Source organism: Lepus europaeus, chromosome 2, assembly GCF_033115175.1.
Source record: "Lepus europaeus isolate LE1 chromosome 2, mLepTim1.pri, whole genome shotgun sequence".
Taxonomy (NCBI): domain Eukaryota; kingdom Metazoa; phylum Chordata; class Mammalia; order Lagomorpha; family Leporidae; genus Lepus; species Lepus europaeus.
The window spans coordinates 140,008,881-140,033,600 of record NC_084828.1 but is presented as its reverse complement, the minus strand read 5'-3'; the positions used below and the strand labels follow the sequence as shown (position 1 = coordinate 140,033,600).

General features: G+C 43.5%; 1 protein-coding gene across 2 annotated transcripts in view; it reads left to right on the top strand.

The window, feature by feature from the left end:
* Positions 1-2,804: 2,804 nt before the first annotated feature.
* The window catches only part of ATP1B3 (ATPase Na+/K+ transporting subunit beta 3), a 56,118-nt gene continuing 34,202 nt past the window's right edge, over positions 2,805-24,720 (top strand). Inside the window, exon 1 of one of the 2 annotated variants that reach the window (XM_062213903.1) lies at positions 2,805-3,065. In XM_062213903.1, coding sequence (XP_062069887.1) covers positions 2,957-3,065 — 109 coding nt within the window. In that variant the 5' untranslated portion in view covers positions 2,805-2,956. The remainder of the gene's footprint in view (positions 3,066-24,720) is intronic. The other variant, XM_062213893.1, reaches the window with a different exon arrangement.

Genomic DNA, 24,720 nt, shown 5'->3' with positions numbered 1-24,720 from the left:
AATAAATTAAAAGCCAAATTATCTTGTTTACAAAGAAAGTAAAAAATGGATTTTGCCGTCTGGAGAGCTTACGCAGCAAAGGGCCCACAACTGTTTCATTCTGCCTAATTCAGCTGGGTGAAGGAAGGTTCCTGAGAGCTCTGCCGTAGATCTCACTGGGTGGTGGAAGAGGGAAGGTGCGTTGCTTGACAGCTTTTTGGCCATGGTGAGTTTACAATTTCTCTAAACATCAGCATCCTCGTTTACAAAATTAAGGAAACAATATCTTCCAATGAGGATTGTTTGTTAACATTAAGAAATAAATCACACAAAGGAAGTAGTACAGGGCCTGAGACTTAGTTAATTATTTGTAAATGATCATTATTATTACTGTGGAAATTCATAAGTAAGTATACTGGTTAGTTAAGTACTGGTTAGAGTTGTTAAGTTTAATAAACATACAGGATATACAGTAAAATTTGAATTTCAGTCAGGCAAAAATAATTTTTTAGGGTAACTGTTCCAAATATTGCATGGAACATACTTATACTAAAAAAAATACCCATTATCTATCTGAAATTCAAATGTAAGTGGACATCCTGTATTTTAACTGGCAAAGGAATCTCTGTAAGAGAAACTTAATAAACCTACCTGGAATATAATTGTGATTAAATTTAATATTTTAACTGCTCGCACTTGGTAGGTCGGTATCCCCCAGTATACTCAGCATTTCTCTTCCAGGTAATGCTCAAGCATCACATATCAGAAAAATAAAAAGTTCCCATGTTTTGGAGTAGAACAGAAAATTTTCCCCATGCTGAAATCTGTTGGATATAGTTACTATACTAGTTATAGGTTTTGAAACTTCTTATGTGAATTGTGTTTGTATTTAAGTCCTTTCTTGGAAAACCACAAAGCAGTAAGTATGAAAGTCTTAACGGGCCTGCATCCCATAGCATGTGGTGTAGTGGGTAAAGCCACCACCTGCATTGCCAGCATCCCAAATGGGCGCCGGTTCTAGTCCCAGCTGCTCCTCTTCTGATCTAGCTCTCTGCTATGGCCTGGGAGAGCAATGGAGGATGGCCCAGGTCCTTGGGCCCCTGCACTCGCGTGGGTGACCCAGAGGAGGCTCCTGGCTCCTGGCCTCAGATCGGCGCAGCTCTGGCAGTTGTGGCCATTTGGGGAATGAACCAGCAGATGGAAGACCTCTCTCTCTTTCTCTCTCTCTCTCTCTAACTCCATCTTTCTAATGAATATAATAAACCTTTTAAAAAATTATCAATTCTACCTGTATATCAGCTGTTCTCTAATTTGTAATGAAATTTTGAATGAGATAAAAATAGTTAACTATTTCCATTCTCCTCAATTCTGTTTTAATTTTGCTTGGGAGTTACAGAAATACATTCTAGTCGGCTTGCAAGGTGTTTTTGCTATTTTTCATACTGATTTCACGTCAAACGTATAAATACTTCTACCAATCTTTTGGTGTCATTAGCTCAAAAAGTAATTGGACTTTGGTCATCACTCATGGTCATCAATATGAACATGAACTTTCTTAAGTGCGAAAAAATTGCTTTGTAATAATAGATTCTGTCTTTTCCGGTTTTGGGGAATCATAATTCCTGGCTTTGGTAAGCCAAGTGAGAAAAAAGGAGAAAGACTGGATTTTCTTTATCCATCTGCTCCTATAAAGCAACAGCAGGCTTCCAACCCCCGGAGAACTGTCATTCATCACCCCAGACAATAAGATGTGTGCTCCCTGTCTTCATTCATAACTTTGGCTTGCTAGTAAAACGGAGTCAGCCCTTCATTGCTTTTTTCCCATAGAATGCACCTTCTCTCCGCGGGGGCGCCGCAGTCCCGGGCCCCGCGTGTCGCAGCTCCACCTCCCGCGGGGCACCGCCGGCTACCCCCGGGCTCCGCCGCGCCGAGGAGCCGCAGCGCCGCCGACAGCATTCGGGCATCAACGCACAACCAAGTGTTGACTTCCTGGAGACTGAGGATCGGGGCGTCCGGGACAAAGTCGGGGTGGGGGTGTCTCTCTCTGGGTGACAGGAACCTCGGCAAAACATGGTTAGTGATTTCATGGACGCGTTCAAAGGAACCCCGGGGAAAACTCAGACTGCGCTGCAGGTAGCTCGTCCTGGCATCTTTAGAACGAAATCGCCGTAGGTGCCAGAGTCCCGGCTACATCCTCCGCGAGAGCCCGCGGGGAGGCCATTCTTGGGGCAGCTCCGCGGGGTGCGCCCCTCACGACGTGCCGCGGCCGAGTGTCTCCCGGCGACGTCACAGAGCCACAGAACGCCCGGGCACGGTGTGGGAAGCGGTTCGGGACGAGGTGGCCCGTGCCCCTCCGCGGTGAGGACGACTCGGGCAGCCCGCGCTTCTCCGGCAGCAGCTTCTTCCTCCCCGCGCCGCGCGGCTGGCAGCATCGCCTCAGAGCCCGAGGCGCCCGGGCGCGCGCGGGAAGCCCGGCCTTCCAGCTGAGACACCCGCCGGCCAGGGCCTCCCATTTTTTCTTGCTGATCGCTATCGATGTCACTGTGACTGAGCCCCCCGAGACTCTCAGACGTCGCTGCCCCGCGAAGCTCCCGACTCCTCAGGCCCGGGGCTGAGGGAGCCCGGCCGGGCGGGCGCCGCGGGGCGTGGCCGGGGGCGTGGCCGGGGCGGGGCGTCCCGGTCGCCTCCGGCGGCTCCTCAGCTGAGGCGGGCGGCGGCGGCGGCGGCGGCGCGGGCCGAGCGGCTCGGGGATTGGCTGCGGCGCGCGGAGACGTCAGGCACCCGCGGCCCGAGCGGCCTCCCGGCCCGGCACGGCGCAGTCGGGTCGAGTGCTCCCCGTAACGAGGAGGTGTCCTCGGCCGTCCCGCCCTCTGCCGCCGTCGCCGGGTTGCGCCGCTAGTGCCGGGACGCGCCTCCGCGCTCCTCGCCGCCTCCACCCGCGCGGCCGTAGCTCCCCCTCGCTGTCCGCACGCACACCATGACGAAGAAAGAGAAGAAGTCCTTCAACCAGAGCCTGGCCGAGTGGAAGCGCTTCATCTACAACCCGACCTCCGGAGAGTTCGTGGGGCGCACCGCCAAGAGCTGGGGTGAGCGGGCGGTGGTTGGGTGGGAGAGGGCCGGCGGGAGGAGCCGCCCGCAGCGCGCTTGTTCCCGGCGCCGTGCCCTAACATGGGCGGCGGCGGAGCGCGGCCCCATTCATTTTTCGCTGGGCCGAGCGGGCCGCCGCGCACTCCGGAGGCACCGGCTCCCCCGGGCAGCCCTGATCGGGCCGCGCCGCGCGGGCTCCTTCCTCCGGGCCGGGAGCGGGGCGCACGTGCTACCCGGGCCTCCCGCCCCGGGGACGCCGGAAGCCGGGGACCCCTGCCCGGCCCCGAGCCCCCGAACGCCCGGGGCCTCCTTTGTAGCGAGCGCGGCGGCCCCGAGAGGCCGCGGCGGAGGCGCCCGGCGCGCCGAGCGGTCGGTTCGGGGAAGCCAGCCCCTGCCCCTGCCCCACGCCTGGGGAGAGGAAATTTCCACTCCCGCCGCTATCTTGTGACTCGTCCACGCTGCCGCCCGACGCGTCGGGGGAGTGCGGGCGAGGGCTGAGTGTGTGTGTGTGTGGGTGTGTGGGTTGCACGGACGCGTCGCGGTGAGTTAATCACAGAAGTACATTGTACTCGAAAATGCACTTGACTGTGGACAGCGAAGAGGCCCTTAAAAAAGCTTGGTTCCTCCCTTAGGCGTTTTCCATCGCAGAGGTTTTTTTTTTTTTTTCCCTTCCTGACAAATTCGCTTCTTGGAGCGCGCGGAGGCGGGGAGGGGGAGTGAATCCTGTCTCGGAACAGCACGGTGTCGCTTCCTGTGCCTTCGGAACTTGGGAGCGATGGTTGCGGAGGTCTGCTAGCCGCTTTTCGGTGCGGGAGTTCTTTGTTTTAAAAGACAGATTTGAACCTTCCACTCGCGGAGTGCTGCCTTGGTGGGTGGATGGGGGCTTTGCAGGTCTGAATAGGGACTAGTGCCCCCCCACACGCCCACACCCACACCCACACCCTTAAGTAAACTAGTTTTGCCTTTTTCTTTTTGAATCCCTCGGAGGATCCTGGGTTAGTGGCTCTTGACAGACCTTTTGTTCCTGATCGAAAATAAACTTGAGTTGAGAACGAGAGTTGGCTGGCTGTGATTCTGCCGGCTGAAGGGAGCTCCTCCAAGGCTGGAAAGGGACTCGAAGCCCTGTCACGAGCTGAAGGGGGGCCTTGGAGATTTCTGAGCCCAGCCTCCACTTTAGAGATGAGAAAACCGAGACCCAGCGAGGTGGTGATTTTTGCCTTGTGTAAAATTACATATTCCATAGAGCCAAGAAAAGAACCCAGTTCTTCTTTAATCCTAGTCCAGCGGTTGTATTATTTTACAGATGCCTTGCCTAACTGCATGGTAATCACTCAGGGTTTTTTTTAAATTGCTATCTTCTTTTGGGAACCGAGTAGTTTGATGAAGAAACGAAGCCCGCAGCTGGAGTTAAATGGCGAAAAAATGATAAACAATGGTAACTCTTCATTGTGTGTTTTTGGAGTGTACTGACTTTTTGCCAAAGACATTTTTGAGTGGTGGAGAGGGCTTGGTTTTTATAGGCCACCTTCCCATCTCTCTTCCTCTGTGTCTTCTCATGGCCAGTACTGCATTACTTCAGATTTCTTACTATCCGAAGTGCCCTTTGACCTTTGTGTTATGTGACCTAAGGGTAGTGATTTTATTGGGTATATATGCATGTAAGTAGATAACCTGGACACGAATTATCAAAGTATAGGGCAGTGTGTAAGGGCCATGGAAGTGGTGCAAGTCAAGTTGTGGTAAGTTTTAGAAGGGTTAGGCAAGACCTTTTTCAACATGAATAAGTATTACTCTTATCGGTGAATAGTAAATCTGTTTGTTGTAATAATAGTAGCTAGGGCAGGATAACATAAATAAGTGAAAATTATCTGTAATCCTATCCCAACAGAAGAGCATCCCTTCAGGGATATGTGGGTGAGTGTTGAGAGGAGGCTCTGTACCTGGAGCATGGCTGCATCTGCCTAGGCCCACAAAAACAAGATCAGTGTGGAGAGATGTTTTCCTGTGGGGATATGGTTGCCAGGAGAAGTGCCTAGTGCTAATGCTTATAAGGCACACATAGAGAGATAGATAGATAGATAGATAGATAGATAGATAGATAGATACAGGTTAGCCGCCCAAGCTCCTTGCCTCAGTTACTCACTGTTAACATGTCTGAAATGTGTGTAACATTTCATCTTTGTAAATTAAAAAATACACAAAATATTGTGGGCCTCTTCCCATGTGAAGAAAGATCTACATTATAATTTTTATCTGTATTATAGTTTTTATCAATAAAAGGTTTTTTTATTTAGCGGAATAGTGTTTCCATTTTACAGTTAGATATGTTACGATTTTTCTTTTTTTCGTTTTGAACGTACGGATCCTCCCTCCTGTTCCCTTCACCATTGAGAGTACATTTTGTAAATTTGTTTCCTTGGAATATGTTTATACAGGTGGAATTTTTAGGTCATTCATGTATACCTTTTAATTTTGAAAACATGTTGACAAGTGCCTTCCTGAAAGTTTCTAAAACTTATACTTAACAGTGTATGGTGGCTTGTTACATCATCAGAACTATTCTTACCTCTGTTATTTCTTTAAAACTTTTAGAATTTTTGATAATACCTTTTTTCTAAATAAGTCCTCTGACATTTGTGCAGATTTTTTCTTTTACTAGTTGTCCCATGACTTTTTTGATCATAAAATATAGGTGGTAAGAGAAAAGGTTGTATTTAAAAAAAAAAAAACTTTAAAAAAATTTTATTTATTTGAAAGAGAAACAGAGATCACCAATCCACTGATTCCACTCCTCATGTACCTGCAACAGCCAAGGCTTTGCCAGGCCGAAGGTGGGAGCTGAGAACTCAATGTAGGTCTTCCCATGTGGGTGACAGGGACCCAAAAACTTGAGCCATAACCTGCTGTCTCCTAAGTTTTGCATTAGCAGGAAGCTAGACTTGGGAGCAGAGCCAGAACCCAAACCCAGGCACTCTGATATGGGGTGCAGGCTTCCCAAGTCATGTCTTAACCACTGTGCCAAATGTTCATTCCTACATTTGTTCTGAGATTCCTTTCCAAGTGAATTAGATACATTAAAAAGCACACATTTAGGCCGGCGCCGTGGCTCAACAGGCTAATCCTCTGCCTTGCGGCGCCGGCACACCGGGTTCTAGTCCCGGTCAGGGCACCGATCCTGTCCCGGTTGCCCCTCTTCCAGGCCAGCTCTCTGCTGTGGCCAGGGAGTGCAGTGGAGGATGGCCCCAGTGCTTGGGCCCTGCACCCCATGGGAGACCAGGAGAAGCACCTGGCTCCTGCCATCGGAACAGCGCGGTGCGCCGGCCGCAGCGCGCTACCGTGGCGGCCATTAGAGGGTGAACCAACAGCAAAAGGAAGACCTTTCTCTCTGTCTCTCTCTCTCTCTCACTGTCCACTCTGCCTGTCAAAAAAAAAAAAATTAAAAAAAAAAAAACACACACATTTAAAAATAAATTATATTTTGTATGATCTGAAAACATTGCATGTTATATCACATTGCCATATTTAAAGCAGCCATATATACAGATTCTACTTCGTTGTCTATGTGGCTAAATATCTTAAACTTGTAAGCGGTTTCAGAATGCTTACAGACACATCAATCAAGTCATTTGACTTTCAGAAATACCTTCTAAAGCAGACTAGGGGGTGGTGATGGAAGTGTTTCCAGCTGGTTTCTCAAGCTTAGTAGTAAAGACGCATCAGGAGTAAGTAGTTGCCATTTATGAAGACACCGGACAAAGAAAATTAATACCTAGTGGCTGATAATGCAAATATTAAATAAAATGCATTCAGTATAATTGGAGTCAAAGTAGTGAGAGAAGCCTAGAGAGGTTACTTAAACTGCAGGTAGTGGGCCATGTGTTGCAATTTCTGTTTTTAAAATGACGAAATAGAATAGATCAGTTTATTTCAAGAATGTTTATTTTATCAGAAGAAAAGTAATGTTTCGTGAAAGCTTTGTTTTGTAGGTACAGATATCCCCATGTAAAATGTATTTCTTAACTGTGGTTCATAGTCAGGAATGGTTGACAACTGTTAATCTAGCCCAGTTATATCATTTTGTAGATGAGAAAATTGAACCTGCAAATCTTCTGATTTGTTAAAATTCACTGAGTTAGTGATAAAATCCTTGGCCATCACAGACCGAAAGACGAGGCTTGCTGCTTGCTTTTTTTTTTTTTTTTTTTTTTTTTTTTTTTTCCCCATGACATCTGCTTTGGAGTCCATTACCTTGTTAAGTTTATCTGTCAATAAATGCTTAACAGTTAACAGTAGCTTAAAACTTGAGTTGCCGTGATTTCCAAGCATATCCAGAATTCTGGATCAGTTAGCCCTATATTTTGCTCATGTACCTTTGCTTTTATTATAGATGCATGAAGTGCCATTTTCTCAGTCATCTGTTCCGATTTTGGGTCTTGCCTTAGTAAATGCTGTGCTCTGGAGACCAGAGTCCATCCCATCTTGGGTGTCTGTTTAGGGGAGGAGGCAGGAGTATTTATTTTCTAAGTATTTTGTAGTTTTGTAAGGTGGTATTCTTTGTCCTGTGGAGTGTGGCGTGTTAAGGAACTTTATAAACTTTACAAAAGTGTGCACTATGAGAAAATAATCCAATTTACCTTACTTTGGATGCAGGCTAAAAATGCAGGCCAGTGGTAGGTGTGGGAACAGCAGAGCCCAGCTCATGTTGAGCATCACTCAGCAGAAGAGAGAGGGCACTTCCTGGACTGTCCAGGAAGTAGTCCTGTTGTGGAAGGGAGGGAAAGGATGAATTAATGTGTTATGTGACAGACCATTGAAGTTATGATAGTATATGCTTTCATATTGTTAAAGAGCAGCCTTACCTGTCTCACCCCTTCAAAGTAATTTGGTTTCTTTAAGATTGACTTTGAATTTACATCTGGAGAATTAAACTAGTTATATTAAAAGAAGTTGGAAAAAACCCCTCCTATTTATAGTAACAGCTTTTCCATGACTTATCATCATGTTTGATTAAGGACAAATCATTTAACACTGATTTCATAATGAAAATAAAATTGTAACTTTGAAAGATAAATTTATTATTTCCCAATTATGTACTCGTGCTGTTTTGAAGTAAAATCACCTATGATCTTTAACCACTTTAGTATAACCAATGTTAATATTTTAAGTTTTTCTATGTGCAAATAAAATTTTAAAACATGTATAAAGTTGTAAAATATATAGTTAGATTCCTGACTATCATTTACTGTTGAAGGAGACTAGCTGTTTTTCCTATGTCTTTTTCTCAGCTGCTGAAATGGCTCTCTTCATCACTTGCAACTGTTCACACTTTCTGCTTGCACTTAACATATTTTGTCACTTTTAGTTGCTGTCTCTGTTGGGATTCTCAAGTCCACGTATCTAGTCATAGACTTCTTTGTATTATTATAAGCTACTGCCTATCAGAAATCTCACTTGAGTGTTTCATGGGCACCTCTACATATAAATGTATATTGTCCTTAAGGGCTTATTCTCATGACATGCAAACACTTTGTCACCAGCCTGGCTTACTTCTCTCATCATCCCTTTCTACCATTTCGTGTTGTTCTTTCCTACCCTTTCTGGGTCTCCCTTTCCCTTGTGCTGCCTTGTCCTGGCTACTGAAGTGTCCGATTGTGATGGTCTGGTATTTGGAAAACATCTTTGAACTGCTCTGCCTTAAGACTGGATTAAGGGACTAGCATTGGTGCCTATAGGGTACAGTCCTGGCATCTCAAAGGTGTGCTGATTGCAGTCCCAGCTGCTCCACTTCCAGTCCAGCTCCCTGCTAATGTACCTGGGAAAGGAGCAGAAGATGGCCCTTGCCACCCACATGGGAGACCCAGATTAAGCTCCTGGCTTTGTCTGGGCCCAGCCTTGGCTGTTGAGGCCATTTGGTGAGTAAATCAGTGGATAGAAGATCTTTCTCTCCCTTTCTGTAACTTGTGACCCTGCTTTTCAAATAATAAATCTTGGGGGGAAAAAGACTGGATTAAGTGTTCCTGTGTATCCCATAACTTTTTCTGTTACAGCATTTATAACTTCATGTATCATTGTTGCCCATTTACTGGATTTATAAGCCTCTCTTTATTTATTTATTTATTTGAAAGGCAGAGACAGAAGGAAAGACAGAGAGAGGTCTTCCATCCACTGGTCCACTCCTCAAAAGGCCTCAACATCCAGGACTGGGCCAGGCTGAAGCCAGGAGCTTCTTCTGGGTCTCCCATGTGGGTGCAAGAACCCAAGCACTTGGGCCATCTTCTGCTGTTTTCCCAGGTGCATTAGCAGGGAATTGGATTGGAAGTAGAGCAGCCAGGACTTGAACATGCACCCACCCATATGGGATGTCAGCGCTGCAGGCTGTGGCTTTAACCCACTGAGCTGCAGCACAGGCCCCCTCATCTTTGGTTTTGTAGCATCTGTCCTGGCATGTAATCTGAATGTAGTAAAAATTAAATGAATGACGAGGATCGTGATATGGTTCCATGTAGTTAGTCTTTGGCATTGTATTTCATGTTTCATAATGTTTGATGGTATTGTTATACTATAGTAGTATAATTGTTCCCCCAATATTGGGGTATACCCCCCCTTTGGTTTTTTATGCTGTATTTCTGATAGTTTTTCATCAAAAGAAGCTTGGAGGTTATTCCATGAACATTCAGCTGAGTCTGTGACATGCTGAATTGTACACCCAATAAGAGTAACAGAACCAAGGTTATCACCCAGGTCTCTTGTTCCCTGTTTTAATGCTGTTCTCAGCTTCTGTTGCCTTTTTTTTTTTTTCTCATTTCTTTCTTTCTTTTTTTTTTTTTTATAATTTTTTTTTTTCTTGACAGGCAGAGTGGACAGTGAGAGAGAGACAGAGAGAAAGGTCTTCCTTTGCCATTGGTTCACCCTCCAATGGCCGTCGCGGCCAGTACGCAGCGGCCGGCACACCTCGCTGATCCGAAGGCAGGAGCCAGGTGCTTCTCCTGGTCTCCTATGGGGTGCAGGGCCCAAGCACTTGGGCCATCCTCCACTGCACTCCCTGGCCACAGCAGAGAGCTGGCCTGGAAGAGGGGCAACCAGGACAGAATCCGGCGCCCCAACCGGGACTAGAACCCAATGTGCCAGCGCCGCAAGGCGGAGGATTAGCCTATTGAGCCGCAGCGCTTCAATAGGCTTCTGTTGCTTTTGATAAGATACTCAGGTTTGTTTTTTATTTATTTGTTTGTTTGTTTTAATGTCAGAGAGAGAGAGCTCAATCTCCCATCTACTGGTTCACTCCTCACGTGCTTGCAACAGCCAGGGCTGAGCCAAGCCAAAGGCCAGGAGGCTGGAACTTAATCCAAGTCTTCCAGGTGGGTGGGTTGCAGTGACTCAGTTACTTGAGCCATTACCTTCAGCCACTCGAATATGCATTAACAGGAAGGTGGGAGCGGAACTGGGAGTTGAAAACCCAGGCATTCCAGTGAGGGATGGAGGTGTCCCAAGCAGAGGCTTCACCATTATGCCAAATGCCTGTCCTTCACCCTTCCTCAAATTTTTTTTAACCTTACCTTCTCTCAAATTTAATGGAGATTTACTTAATAATATCATCCTCTCTCTTATCGGGTGCTATTACTAATATTTCTGAAAAGCTTGCTCTAATAGCCTATCCTACATCTGTTTAAACTTTGTTACTGAGTCAATTGTGGAGCTGGCTCTTACTTGTAACTTCCTCTTAGTATTTTTCTGGTGTCATGGTGAGGTATGACTTTGGAACTGACCTTCCTCTAAGGCATGAGGTGCTTTTCTTTTGGTAGTTTCTAGCCTAATTGGCAAAGTCTGACCCATAAATAGTGGCCTTTTGTATGCTTTTACCCGAACTCCTCACATATCTATCCCTCCTTTCCTTGTTCTTTCCTGTCTGTTCTCCCTTCATGTGTATCCTAAATTTGTATTCCCATATGCTGTCTTTGGCCTTGTTTTCTCTTCTTCCTGGCAGTCTCATAGAAAGCAGTAGAAGATGGCCCAAGTCTTTGGGCTCCTGTGTCTGCATGGGAGATCCAGAAGAAACACCTGGCTCCTGGCTTCAGATCCACGCAGCTCTGGCTGTTGCAGCCAACTGGAGAGTGAACCAGCGGTTGGAAGACCTGTCTCTGCCTCTCCTCTCTGTGTTTAACTTTGACTTTCAAATAAATAAATAAATCTTTAAAAAAAATTCCCATATATTTTCAATTTTCTAAAATAGCTTCACCATCTTTTCTGCCATCTGAACTCTAACCTGACCAAATTATGCCCACTCTGCTTTATTAGCTTTTTTAAATATTTATTTATCATTATTTGAAATTCAAAATTACAGAGTGAAGAGAGATGCACAGAGAATTTCCCACTCACTAGTTCGCTCCCCAGATGGCTATACATCTGAGGCTGGGCCAGGCCAAAGCCAAGAGCCAAGAGCTTCTTGTAAGTCTTCCACTTGGGTGACAGGGGCCCAAACACTTGACCATCTTCCACTGCTTTTCCCAGGCCACCAGTAGCGAGCTAGATCAGAAGTGGAACAACCAGGATGTGTACTGGTGCCCATATGGGATGCTGGCCCTACAGGTGGTGGCTTCACCCACTATACCACATGGCAGATTCCATTCTCTTGAATCTGTGTGATCTGTGCTTCCATTGCTACAACTACAATCAATTTGTTTTTTTTTTTTTTTTAAGATTTATTTTTTTTTTAGCTTTTTTTTTTTTTTTTTTTTTTTTTTTGACAGGCAGAGTGGATAATGAGAGAGAGAGAGAGAGAGAGACAGAGAGAAAGGTCTTCCTTTTCCATTGGTTCACCCCCAATGGCTGCTGCAGCCGGCGCACTGCGCTGATCCGAAGCCAGGAGCCAGGTGCTTCCTCCTGGTCTCCCATGCGGGCGCAGGGCCCAAGCAATTGGGCCATCCTCCACTGCACTCCTGGGCCACAGCAGAGAGCTGGACAGGAAGAGGAGCAACCGGGACAGTATCCGGCGCCCCGACCAGGACTAGAACCCAGGGTGCCGGTGCCACAGGCGGAGGATTAGCCTATTGAGCTGCAGCGCCGGCCGAAAGATTTATTTTTTATTTATTTGAAAGAGAATTACAGAGAGCGGTAGAGACAGAGAGAGGTCATCCATCCACTGGTTCACTCCCCAGATGGCTGCAACAACCAGAACTTTGCCTATCCGAAGCCAGGAGCCAGGAGCTTCTTCTGGGTCTCCCACATGGGTGCAGGGGCCCAAGGACCTGTGCCATCTTCTACTGCTTTCCCAGGCCATAGCAGAGAGCTGGATTGGAAGTGGAGCAGCTGAGACTAGAACCAGCGCCCATATGGGATGCCAGCGCTTCAGGCCAGGGCTTTAACCTACTGTGCCACAGTGCCGGCCCCAACAGTGAGGTTTTTTAATTTCATAGTCTTTAATGCTCCCAACCATCTCTATCAGGGGGTGTAGTAGTGGCTTTGCTTATAAATTCTCTGATTAAAACATTTAGGGAACCAGATGAAAACCTTTAGTAATTTTTTTTCATTATTGCTCCAAGTTCAAATAGACTGTAGTCTTTCCAATTTTTATATCTGCTAGTTAAAAAAACAATGGTGTACGGTTGTTGACTTGAAGAGAAAGTGGTCTCTTAACTCCTGAATCATTCCCAGAAAGATCCAGAGAGTCAGCTGGACTGTCCTGACCTTGCTGTCAGATAGTTTTAAAGACTGTAGCTTTGCTCGTCTATTCATCATTCTCCAAAACTGGGGATCCTCACTTCAAAAGTAAGTTTCCAACCTTGTAACTCGTCATTTTCTACCTTATTCCCTTCCTGTCAGACACCTCATGTCATAGACAGATCAGCATATCTGATACCCCGAGTGCTGCCTTATTCCCTCCCACATAGCCTTATTCTTGTCAAGTTCTTTCCTGTTTCACAGACCCATATAGAATGCCAGCTCTGCCATAAGTTACCTCTGATGTGCCCAGGTGGAAACCTTGTGTTCTGGAGTATAGTTGTTTAGATAAATATTGCTTTTATGTCTGCATTTTGTATTCTACAGCATCTAGCACATAGTAAGCACTCAACTGTTCAGTCTTGATGAACAAATTGTCTTTTAATCTGTTTAGCTTGTGATAAACCTGGTGCTTGGGCAGAGGTTGTATGTTAATTTGTATAGCTCTACACTTTGGAAGTCTTATTTGTAGAGATAATTGCACAGTGCATAAAGGTATAATTCTATCCTCTAGCTCACCATAACTCTGTTTCACTAAATTTGTGATTCATTTTGTGGATTCCGTATAGGGCATTGTAGTCAAAGTGAGCCTGTGGGCATAAGTATTTGTACTTGTTAAATCTTAAAAGCACACCAGTATGCTAAAAAGATGACCAAACTGAGGCTTAGGATATAAACCTGGATTCTAATTCCACATCTCCATTTATTTTCCTCTATGAAAGAGAAAAAAGTTAGCAAGATATCTTCAAATGTCACTTTGGAATAAATAAAAAAAAGCCTATTTACTTATAAATGCTTAAGAATAGGAGGCAGCAAAGTATATAAATGACCAGATAACAAATATTTTAGACTTTGTGGGCAACACAGTGACTGTAGCAACTACTTAATTCCACTATTGAAACTGGTCATAGACAAAATATAAACAATTGGACCTGACTATGTTCAATGTTTTATTCACACACACAAAAAGGCACTAGCCATGGTTTGCTTAGAAATCAGTGGTCAGTATATCTGAACTTAAATGGAATGTGGACTTCTGTCTTGTCTTTTCATCTAACAGAAGTAATGCCATTGTTTGAGTTTTTCTAATCCAGATGTGAATAATCATCCTGAGTTTCTTCTTGAGTAATCACCATTAACAGTGTGATGCTTTTTAAAGAGTATGAGGTAGATCTACTTTGGATAAAGGTCTGGCAGTTTCTTAAAAAAGCAAATAGCCTACCCCCTGAGCCAGCAGTTCTACTCCTGGGTGTTTACCCAAGAGAAATGAAAGCATATGTCCACAAAAACACTTGTATAAGAATGTTCATAGTAGCCCTATTCATAATAGCTCCAAATTGGAAATGGCCCAGGTTTCCATCAGCCCAAGAATGGGTAAACAAATTGGTATGTCCACACAGTGGAATACTATTCGACAGTAAAAAGAAATGAACTATGGCTATACAAAATTTAAGTGAATCTCACAGTTAAGCTAAATGGGCAAGAAAGCTTTACAAAGATAGTACATACTATCTGATTTCATGTACATGAAATTCCAAAGCAAGCAATGCTGGAAAAACGTTCAGAGTGGGAGTAGCCTGTGGGGCAGTGGGCATGCAGCTTGACAGGAAGGAGGTGGTATAAGGGATCTTTCAGGTGATAATGTTCTTTATCTTGAGTAGAAATTTGGATCACATAGGTGAATGCATTGTCAAAACCCATTTAATGGTACTTTGGAGATTGGTGTATTTAACTGGATTTAAATTTTATTTTCAATCTCAGCATTCATGCATTGTTTCAGTTTAAAGTGTACTAACATCCACAACTTGAAATGTATCCAGAAAATTAGTTGAATACAGCAAAATGTTAATTGTAAGATCTAGGTAGGTTTCTGGATGTCCACAAGTACAATTCAATTTAGGTGCTTGTAAATTCAGTTGAATATTTGAAATTGAATATTTGAAAAAAAATTATGAATACATTCATGTATTTCTGTGTCTTCACCAATCTCATCATTCCTACGATGTTTTATCTTTTCCCATTCTTTTTTCAGTGCATTTCTATAAATGTTATATACTTGTGAGTATATATGGAATATATGAGAGTACTTCAAACAGATCATAGAAAATGCATGTTATGAAAAGCATGAATTAAAAAAAAATCTGCACCAAAATAAACTTTCCACAAACTTTTTGAAGTAACCTTATATAAGAATAAGTAATTTTATCTTTTCCATTTTATATAAGTGATAGGAAAATTGCATGTTCTAGAACTTGCTTTTTTTCCATTTACTATGTCTTAGCTTGTTTCCATGTCAGTATATATAGATGTGTTTGATTCTTTTGAATCAACATTCAGATAGCTCATAGTGTGGAAATATTTTTGATGAATGGTTACATTGTATCTGGTTTTTCTCTTAAAAACTGCTGTGGTGCTGTGTGCAACTGCTTCTCTAGGGTAGATTGAGAGGTGGAATCAGCAGTTTGTAATGTATGCTGATTTTGATTAATGGATTGTCCTCCTAAAAAGCTGTACCAACTTATACTCTCACTAATGTAGATGAAGGAAAACTGTGTCACTTCAATGTTTTGAGTACTAATTTTTATCATTCTTATATTTTTTTTCACAATTTGATGTGATATTTGTATTTATCTGATTGGTTGAACTTGTTATTTCTCCAGTAATTGCTTCTGAGCATGTTTTTATATTTGGTCAATTTCCACATCTTTGAATGCCTGTAATCTTTTGCTTATTTTATTTTTTGTATTATGTTCTTACTGGTAACAGTACATTTTTAATACACTTTGAATGTTAAATCTTTAATATACTTATAAATATCCTCCATAGTCTCTTGTTCATGTTTTTACTTGTCTCTTAACTCTTATTTTTTAAATTATAAAGATTTTAAATTAACATTACTGTAAATTTATCTCTTGCAGGCTTTTCTTTATCACAACCTCACATTATTGAATGGCCATTATTTCCTCACTGATTTGAATTGTCTATTTTGTTATATCAAAAATTTAATTTTATATGGGTCTTTTTGGGGTATTTTTGTGTTTTATTTCTCTGTATCCCTGTCGTTATCACTCTATGGTGTATAAATGTTGTTTAAACAAAATTAAATGTGAATTTTTGTATCAGTACACTGTATCCTGTTTAGGTAACTGAGTAGTTTTAGCCTTACAAAAGTTGTTGAGCTTATGAAGAGAAAAATTCATGTGTAGAACAGTTGTCTGTTTGAAGTGGTAGACTTAGCTACAGCAGTTTGGGCTTCATGTCTCTTTTAGAGGTAGTGTTCTGTTTATCTTTTGTAAAACTTGTGGTTTGAAAATTTGTAAGATCTCATGCATTTCATTTATTTTCAAATTTACCAATTGAAAGCATCTTATCAAACCAAATGGCTGTGTGGAGAGTTTTCTGAATTTGTGTCCGTAAGTTTGTGCTTTTATCTTAAATATCTCCTACTTTCTTTGGATCATTTTATTTTATTCCTCAAATAAAAACCTGGATTGTGTGTGTGTGTGTGTGTGTGTGATAGCCCTAGTTACTTTTTACTGTAGGCTTTTTAAATTTTTTTAAGGTTTATTTATTTATTTATTTGAAAGGCAGAGATACCAGAGAGAAGGAGAGAGAGAAACAAAGAGATCTGCCACCTGCTGGCTCACTCCCCAAACGGCTGCAACAGCCAGTGCTGGGCAAGGCCGAGGCCAGGATCCTCCTCTGGGTCTCCCACATGGATGCATGGGCTCAAACACTTGGGCTGTATTCATTCCACTGCCCTCCCACATGGGAGACTGTTGCAGTTTCCTGGCTTCTGATTTCATCCTGATCCATACATGGCTGTGATATTGAATCACCCTTCTCTGGTGGCTAATGATGTTGAGCACTTTTTTTATGAGCTATTTTGCATGTTTTAAAAAGATTTTATTTATTTGAAAGACAGTTAAGAGAGAGGTAGACAGAGAAGTCTTCCATTCACTGGTTCACTCCCCAAAATGCCACAATGGCCAGAGCTGAGCTGATCCGAAGCCAGGAACTAGGAGCTTCTTCTGGGTCTCCCACATGGGTGCAGGAGCCCATGGACTTGGGCCATCCTCCACTGCTTTCCCAGGCACATTAGTAGGGAGCTGGATCGAAAGTGGAGCAGCTGGGACTCGAACCAGCACCCATATGGGATGCCGGCACTGCTGGCCTGGGCTTTAACCCACTATGCCACAGCACTGGCCTCTTACTTTGCATTCTTTAAAATGTGTTTTCTTGGGGCTGGCACTGTGGGGTAGCAGGTAAAGCTGCCGCCTGCAATGCTGGCATCCCATACGGGTGCTGGTTTGAGACCTGGCTGCTCCATTTCCAACCCAGCTCTCTGCTGTGGCCTGGGAAAGCAGTAGAAGATTGTCTAAGTGCTTGGGCCACTGCACCTACAAGGAAGACCCAGAAGAAGCTGCTGGCTCCCAGCTTTAGATCAGCCCAGTTTGGGCCGTTGCGTCCATTTGAGGAGTGAACCAGTGGATGGAAGATCTCTCTCTGCCTCTGCCTCTCTGTAACTCGCCTTTCAAATAAATAAATAAATCTTAGAAAAATATATTTTTAAAAATGTGTTCTAAGAGTTCTTTGTTTTCAAATATCTTCTAGTCTTTGGTTTGCCTTTTCATTTTCTTATATGCTTGAATTCAGTTTGACTCTTCTCCAGTTTCACCTATCTACTAAGTTTTTAAATTTCAGAATATAAAATCATATTTTTTAAAATTATCCTCTGTTTTTAAATTTATGCTTGTTTTTCCTTGTTCTGTTTGCTTTTAACACTCAGTTTTTCAGCTGTTACTTTCTTTATTGAGTTTGACCTCAGATGTTTGGTAATCATTGGTTCTGTGTTCCTCCTCATTGTGTTTATACTTTGCTGACATGGCATGCAGGGATGTAGGTAGCATATTTAGCCACAAGCTGGTCTGGGTGTGAGACTGCCTACTCTTTCATGTTTCTGCTAACACAGACAAGACATTGCCTATCTTTTCATCCCAAACACCCTGTTCCCACTTGATCCTGCTGTCCTATTGCTAATTGCTTGACACTGGAGGCAATTGTATATTGGAGGGAGAAGCAGAGTTGTACTCACCTGGCTGCTGCTGCTAAGCATTCACCTCTTGCTCTCAGTCTTGGATGAGTCAACACATTTGTTTCTGAGAGCCCTTCTGTGATGAAGTTACTTTCATTCTTCCGCCTACAAAAGACAGTTTTTGTTTTTTTTTTTAATCCCAAAGAAGCCTTTTATTTAAGGAATACAAACTTCATGCATTTCATGAGAACAGCTTTAAAAATATAGTGATTCTCTTTGCAACAAAATGGAGGAATCTGGAAAACATGATACTGAGTGAAATAAGCCAGTCCCAAAGGGACAAATATCATATTTTCTCCCTGATCTCTGACAACTGAGCACCTAAAAGGAAACCTGTAGAAATTAAATTGACACTATGACTTGATCATAGTGACTTGAACTGACTGTTAAGGAACAGCTTACTATTTTATTCTTTTTACTATTTTCTTTTTCTACTTAATACCATTAGTTGAACTCCTTACTAACCACAGAATTATTCTTAGGTGTTTAAATACAATTGAAAATTGATCCCTGTTAAAAATAAGAGTGGGAATAAGAGAGGGAGAAGATGTACAGTTTGGCACATGTTCCCTCAGACTTACCCCTAAAGATAAAGCTAAAAACTTGCCATGGGACTCCAAATCCCATTAAGTTAGCAGGTACCAATGCCATTTTACTAAAGTGATCATTTCAAATACATAACTGATCATAAAGATAGGAATAAGTGTCAAAGGGATCACATAAATAAGACCAAGTGTCTGCTAATAATAATAGAATTAAAAAGGAGAAAATGATTCAACATGGGAAGCAGGCCACACAGCAGACTCAATAGAGTGACAAACGCCCTAAACAGCACTCTGGCCTCAGAATCAGCCCTTAAAACATTCGATCTGGCTATAAAAAGCCCTTGAGAGCATTTCAGACATAGAAAGCCAAGACACTGTGGCAAAAAATGACCTACATGAAAGATCTCTGTGAGTGATATCCCAGTGGAAAGAAGGGACCATCAAAGAAGGAGGTACCTTTCTTTGAAGGGAGGAGAGAACTTCCACTTTGATTATGGCCCTGTCTAAATAATGTCGGAATATGTGGACTCAAGGCTTCCATATATGGAAGCCTTGGCAGATCATGACAAGAGCCTCAGGTGATCACTGATGTCGTAAATAAGAGTGTCAGTTGTTAAATCAACAACAGAAGTTGCTGTGCACTTGCTCCCCATGTAGGACGTCTGTCCTTAATGAGTGGTACTCTGAGAATTAATGACTAAATGAGAATAAATGACTAAAACTAGTCTTCAAACAGTACTTTAAGGCTGGCGCCGCAGCTCACTAGGCTAATCCTCTGCCTTGCGGCGCCGGCACACCGGGTTCTAGTCCCGGTCGGGGTGCTGGTTCTTTCCCGGTTGCCCCTCTTCCAGGCCAGCTCTCTGCTGTGGCCAGGGAGTGCAGTGGAGAATGGCCCAAGTGCTTGGGCCCTGCACCCCATGGGAGACCAGGAGAAGCACCTGGCTCCTGCCATCAGATCAGCGCAGTGTGCCGGCCACAGCGCGCCAACCGCGGCGGCCATTGGAGGGTGAACCAACGGCAAAGGAAGACCTTTCTCTCTGTCTCTCTCTCTCTCTCTCTCTCTCTCTCTCACTGTCCACTCTGCCTGTCAAAAAAATTTAAAAAATAAAAAATAAAAACAAACAGTACTTTATACTTTGTGTGTCTGTGTGGGTGCAAACTGTTGAAATGTTTACTTAGTATAGAGTTGATCTTCTGTATATAAAGGTAATTAAAAATGATTCTTAATGAAGAATGGCATGAGAGAGGGAGTAGGTGGTGGGATGGGAGTCGGGGTAGGAGGACAGGTATCGGGGGAAGAATTGCTATAATCTAAAAGCTGTATCTATGAAATTTATATTTATTAAATAAAAGCTTTCTAAAAAAAAAAAAAAAAAAAGGAAAAGAAATAGTGATTCTTTCCACCATACCCGCCCTACCCTATACTCCCCTTCCTCCCTCTCCCATTCCTAGTCCCATTCTCCACTAAGATCCATTTCAATTAACTTTATACACAGACGGCCAATTCTGTACTAAGTAAAGAGTTTAAAAACTTGCACAAAAACAAAACTGTTCCTCAATAGTCAGGACAAGGGCAAAACAGTTATTTCTTTCTTTGTTTTTTCCTCTGGCACTTGATTGGTGGCTTTGATTTTTTTTTCTGTTTACATGTCTGTCACTTGTGATAACTCTTTGAGTGAAGGAACAGATCTTATTCATACAGAAATTTCTATCTAAAGAAACACAATATTTGATACATTTTTCAGAGAATGGTACTTTTGATTAGAAAAGATAGCTTGAGATTCCTGGGGAAAACAGGAATTGGATTAATCTTGGTTGTTTAACTTTTTCATATTACCATGATTTTAATAAACATGTGAAATACTGGCCGGCGCCGTGGCTCAACAGGCTAATCCTCCGCCTTGCGGCGCCGGCACACCGGGTTCTAGTCCCGGTCGGGGCACCGGATTCTGTCCCGGTTGCCCCTCTTCCAGGCCAGCTCTCTGCTATGGCCCGGGAGTGCAGTGGAGGATGGCCCAAGTGCTTGGGCCCTGCACCCCATGGGAGACCAGGAGAAGCACCTGGCTCCTGCCTTCGGATCAGCGCGGTGCGCCGGCCGCAGCGCGCCGGCCACGGCGGCCATTGGAGGGTGAACCAATGGCAAAGGAAGACCTTTCTCTCTATCTCTCTCTCTCTCTGTCCACTCTGCCTGTCAAAAATAAAAATAAATAAATAAATAAAACATGTGAAATATCAGAGTGTACATACCTACACATATATTTTATTACAATAATAGTAAATTATCATTAGGTTTTTTAAAAATACTTTATCGGGGCTGGCGTTGTGACTAGGTAAAACTGCTGCCTGCAGTGCCAGCATCCCATGTGGGCACTGGTTCGAGTCCTGGCTACTCCACTTCTGATCCAGCTCCCTACTAATGTGCATGGCAAAGCAGCAGAGGACAGCCCAGTGCTTGGGCCCCTGCACCCAAGTGTGTGCAGGAAGAAACTGGCTTCTGGCTTCTGCCTGGCCCATCTCTAGCCATTGTGGCCATTTGCAGAGTGAACCAGCGGATGGAAGATCTTTGTTTCTCTCTCTGTGTGTGAAAATCTCACTTTCAAATAAATACTTCTTTTAAAAAAACAAACAAACAAAAAAAACCCTTTCTTTCAGTGGAGAACCAAAGGCTCTTTTAAATCAGTGCTGGAACAGCTGTATTTCCACATCCAAAATAATGAAGGTGGAGCCCTGCCTCAAACCACGTTAACTTAAAATGTATCAGAAATCAAAAGCTAAAACTGTAAAAGGGATTGAAAGTAAACGTAGATGCAACTACTTAGGATACGAATTAGAAATGATGTCTTAGATAAAAAACAAAAACACAAGCAAAGAAAAAAAAGGTAAATTGGACTTAATCAAAATTAGGAACTTTTCTGCCTTAAAGGATACTACTATGAAGGTTAAAAGAGAACACAGATAGGGAGAAAATTGCACATACTTATCTGATAAGGTGCTTGTATACATAATATATAAAGATCTCTGAAAACTCAGTGAGAAAGACCAACCCAATTAAAAGATGAACAGAGGACCTGGACAGACAATTCTAAGGAGACATACAAATGACCAATGAGATCATGAAAAAAAGCTCAACATCATTAGCCATAGAGAAATGAAAATACATCTACTGTATAAAATATCAAAGGTTAATGAGGAGGAAAAATATGGTGCAGATGATTTGGAGAACAATCTGCAGTTACTTAAAAAAGTAAGCGTAGAGTTTAAAACTGACACCGCAATGCAACTCACTGAAAGCAGCAAGGTCCACAAGCATCTGTGGACAAATGTCCATAGCATTGTTCACAATAACCAAAAAGTATAATACATCTTAGATATCCTTAGCTATCCATCAGCTGATGAGTGGATCATACAGTGGAATATTACCTAGCCATATACAAAAATAAAAGACTGATTTTTTTTTTTACTGCGTCATAGATGAACCTTGAGAATATTATGCTACACAGAAGAAGCCAGCCACAAAAGGCCACAGATTAAATTACTCCAATTCTATGAAATGTCTAGAAAACAGGCCAGTCTACAAAGGCTATGATTGCCAGAGGCCTAATGTGGTGCAGGGAAGAGGAGGGATGGAGATGAGTGTGGAAGTTTGTGGGACAGTATTGGAAATAATCTAAAATGTATTGTGATGGTTGCATGACTCTGAATATACTAAAAATGATTAATTAGTATTTATTTGAAAGACTGAGTAACAGAAAAAGGGCAAGATCTTCCATCTACTGATTCACTCCCCAAATGGCTGCAGCAGCTAAGGCTGGGCACTGCAGAAGTCAGAAGGCAGGAGCTCCATTCGTGTCTTCCACATGGGTGGGAAGAAGTCAGGATATGCTGCTTCCCAGGTACATTAAACAGTGGGGGCTGAATTGTAAAGTAGAGTAATTGCAACTGGAAATGGCACTGGAATATGGGATATGGGCATTCCCAAGGGGTGGCTTCACCCCATTATGCCATAATGCCTGCTCCGAAATGATATACTTTTTTTTTTTTAAGATTTATTTATTTATTTACTTGAAAGTCAGAGTTACACAGAGAGAAGAGAGGCAGAGAGAGAGAGAGTCTTCCATCCTCTGGTTCACTCCCCAGATGGCCGCAATGGCTGGAGCTGCACCAGTCCAGAGCCAGGAGCCAGGAGCTTCTTCCAGGTCTTCCACATGGGTGCAGGGGCACAAGGACTTGGGCCATCTTCTACTGCTTTCCCAGGCCATAGCAGAGAGCTGGATCGGAAGTGGAGCAGCCGGTACTGGAACTGGCACCTATATGGGATGCCGGCACTACGGGTGGCGCCTTTACTCACTATGCCACAGCGCCGGCCAACGATATACTTTCAATAGGTAAATCATAGAAGAATTCTCAGTTACATGATCCAGATAAAGAATTTAAACTTGAACTTGTCCATATAATTAAACTTTTAAAGTATAAATAATGCTAATTGATTTGACAAATGGAAATAGTTTCTAGTTATCAGAATCCTCTGAAGAGAAGTGCAGGTACTAGTATCCAGGTACTTGAGAGTAACTAGAAAATTTGCAGAACTGGGGAGACAGATCACAGGGTCTTAAAGTGTGTTGAGGGGGCATATATCCAAGCCTTGATGCAGCCTAATGACTTCTCCCTGTGGGGCTGGCGCTGTGGGGTAGCAGTTTAAGGCCCCTGCCTGTGGTGCCGGCATCTCATATAGGTCCCAATTCAAGTCCTGGCTGCTCCACTTCTGATCCAGCTCCCTGCTAATGAGCCTGGGAAAGCAGCAGAGGATGGTATACCTGTATCCCATATTAGAATGCCTGGGTTCAAGTCCCACCCTTTGATCCAGCTTCCTCTAATATACACTCTGAGAGACAGCAGATGATGGCTCAGGTACTTGGGTCCCTGCTGCCCATTTGGGAGACTCAGAGTTCCTGGCTCCAGGCTTCAGCCTGGCCCAGCCTTATGGACATTTGGGCAGAGTACTGGCAGGTGGAGGTCAGTCTCTCTCTCTTACCACCCCACTTCTTGGGCCATCTGCCATTGCTTTCCCAGGCAGTTTGCAGGGGGGAGCTGGATGGAAGAGGAACCACTGGGACTTGAACTGTCACCCATGTGGGATGCCACACTTTTTAAAAAAAAATTGCTTGGGAGGCAGAGAGAAGGAGAGCTCCCATTCCCTGATTTCCAGATACCTGGAATGGCTGGTGATGGGCCAGGCCAAAGCCAGGAGACAATACTGAAGCCAGGTCTGCCATGTGGATGGCAGAAACATAACTACTACTCATTAACAGCAAGCTGGAATTAGGAGCCAGAGACATGAATCAAACTCAGGCATGGGAGTCTTTTTTAATATATATATTTAAAGATTTATTTTATTTATTTGAAAGACAGAATTATAGAGAGAGGTAGAGACAGAGAGAGGGGTCCTCCAGGAGCCAGGAGCCTCCTCCCACACGGGTGCAGGGGCCCAAGAGCTTGGGCCATCTTCTACTGCTATCCCAGGCCATAGCAGAGAGCTGGATCAGAAGAGGAGCAGCTGGAACTAGAACCAGTGCCCATATGGGATGCCAGCGCTTCAGGCCAGGGCTTTAACCTGCTCCACCACAGTGCCAGCCCCAAGAGACATGGGAGTCTTAAGTGCTAGGCTAACACCCACTCTTACCACATTCTCTTTTTCTTTACATCAATGGATATCTATGTTGATTCTCTAACTTTGCTATTGTGAATAGTGCTCCAGTGAACATGGGGTTGCAGGTGTCTGTTAACATACTGATTTTAATACCTTTCGTTAAATACCTAATAGAAGGATTGCTGGAATGTGGTAGTTCTGTTTCTAGTTTTCTGAGGAAATTCCTTATTGCGTTCTATAATGGTTGTACTAATTTACAGTCTGAACAACAGTGTTTCAAGAGATCACTTTCTCCACATTTGTTATGTTTTTTCTGTTTTTATAATAGCCATTCTAACTGGAATGAGGTGATATCTCACTATGGTTTTGATTTGCAGTTCCCTAATGATTAATGATGTTGAACATTTTTTAAAAAGATTTATTTTATTTACTTGAAAGAGTTACAGAGAGGGAGAGACAGAGAGGTCTTCCGTCTGCTGGTTCACCCCCCAAATGGCTGCAACGGCTGGAGCTGGGCTGATCCAAAGCCAGGAGCCACGAGCTTCTTCCTGGTCTCCCATGTTTGTGCTGGGGCTCAAGGACCTGGACCATCCTCCACTGCTTTCCCAGGTGCACTAGCAGGGAGCTGGATTGGAAGTAGAGCAGCTGGGACT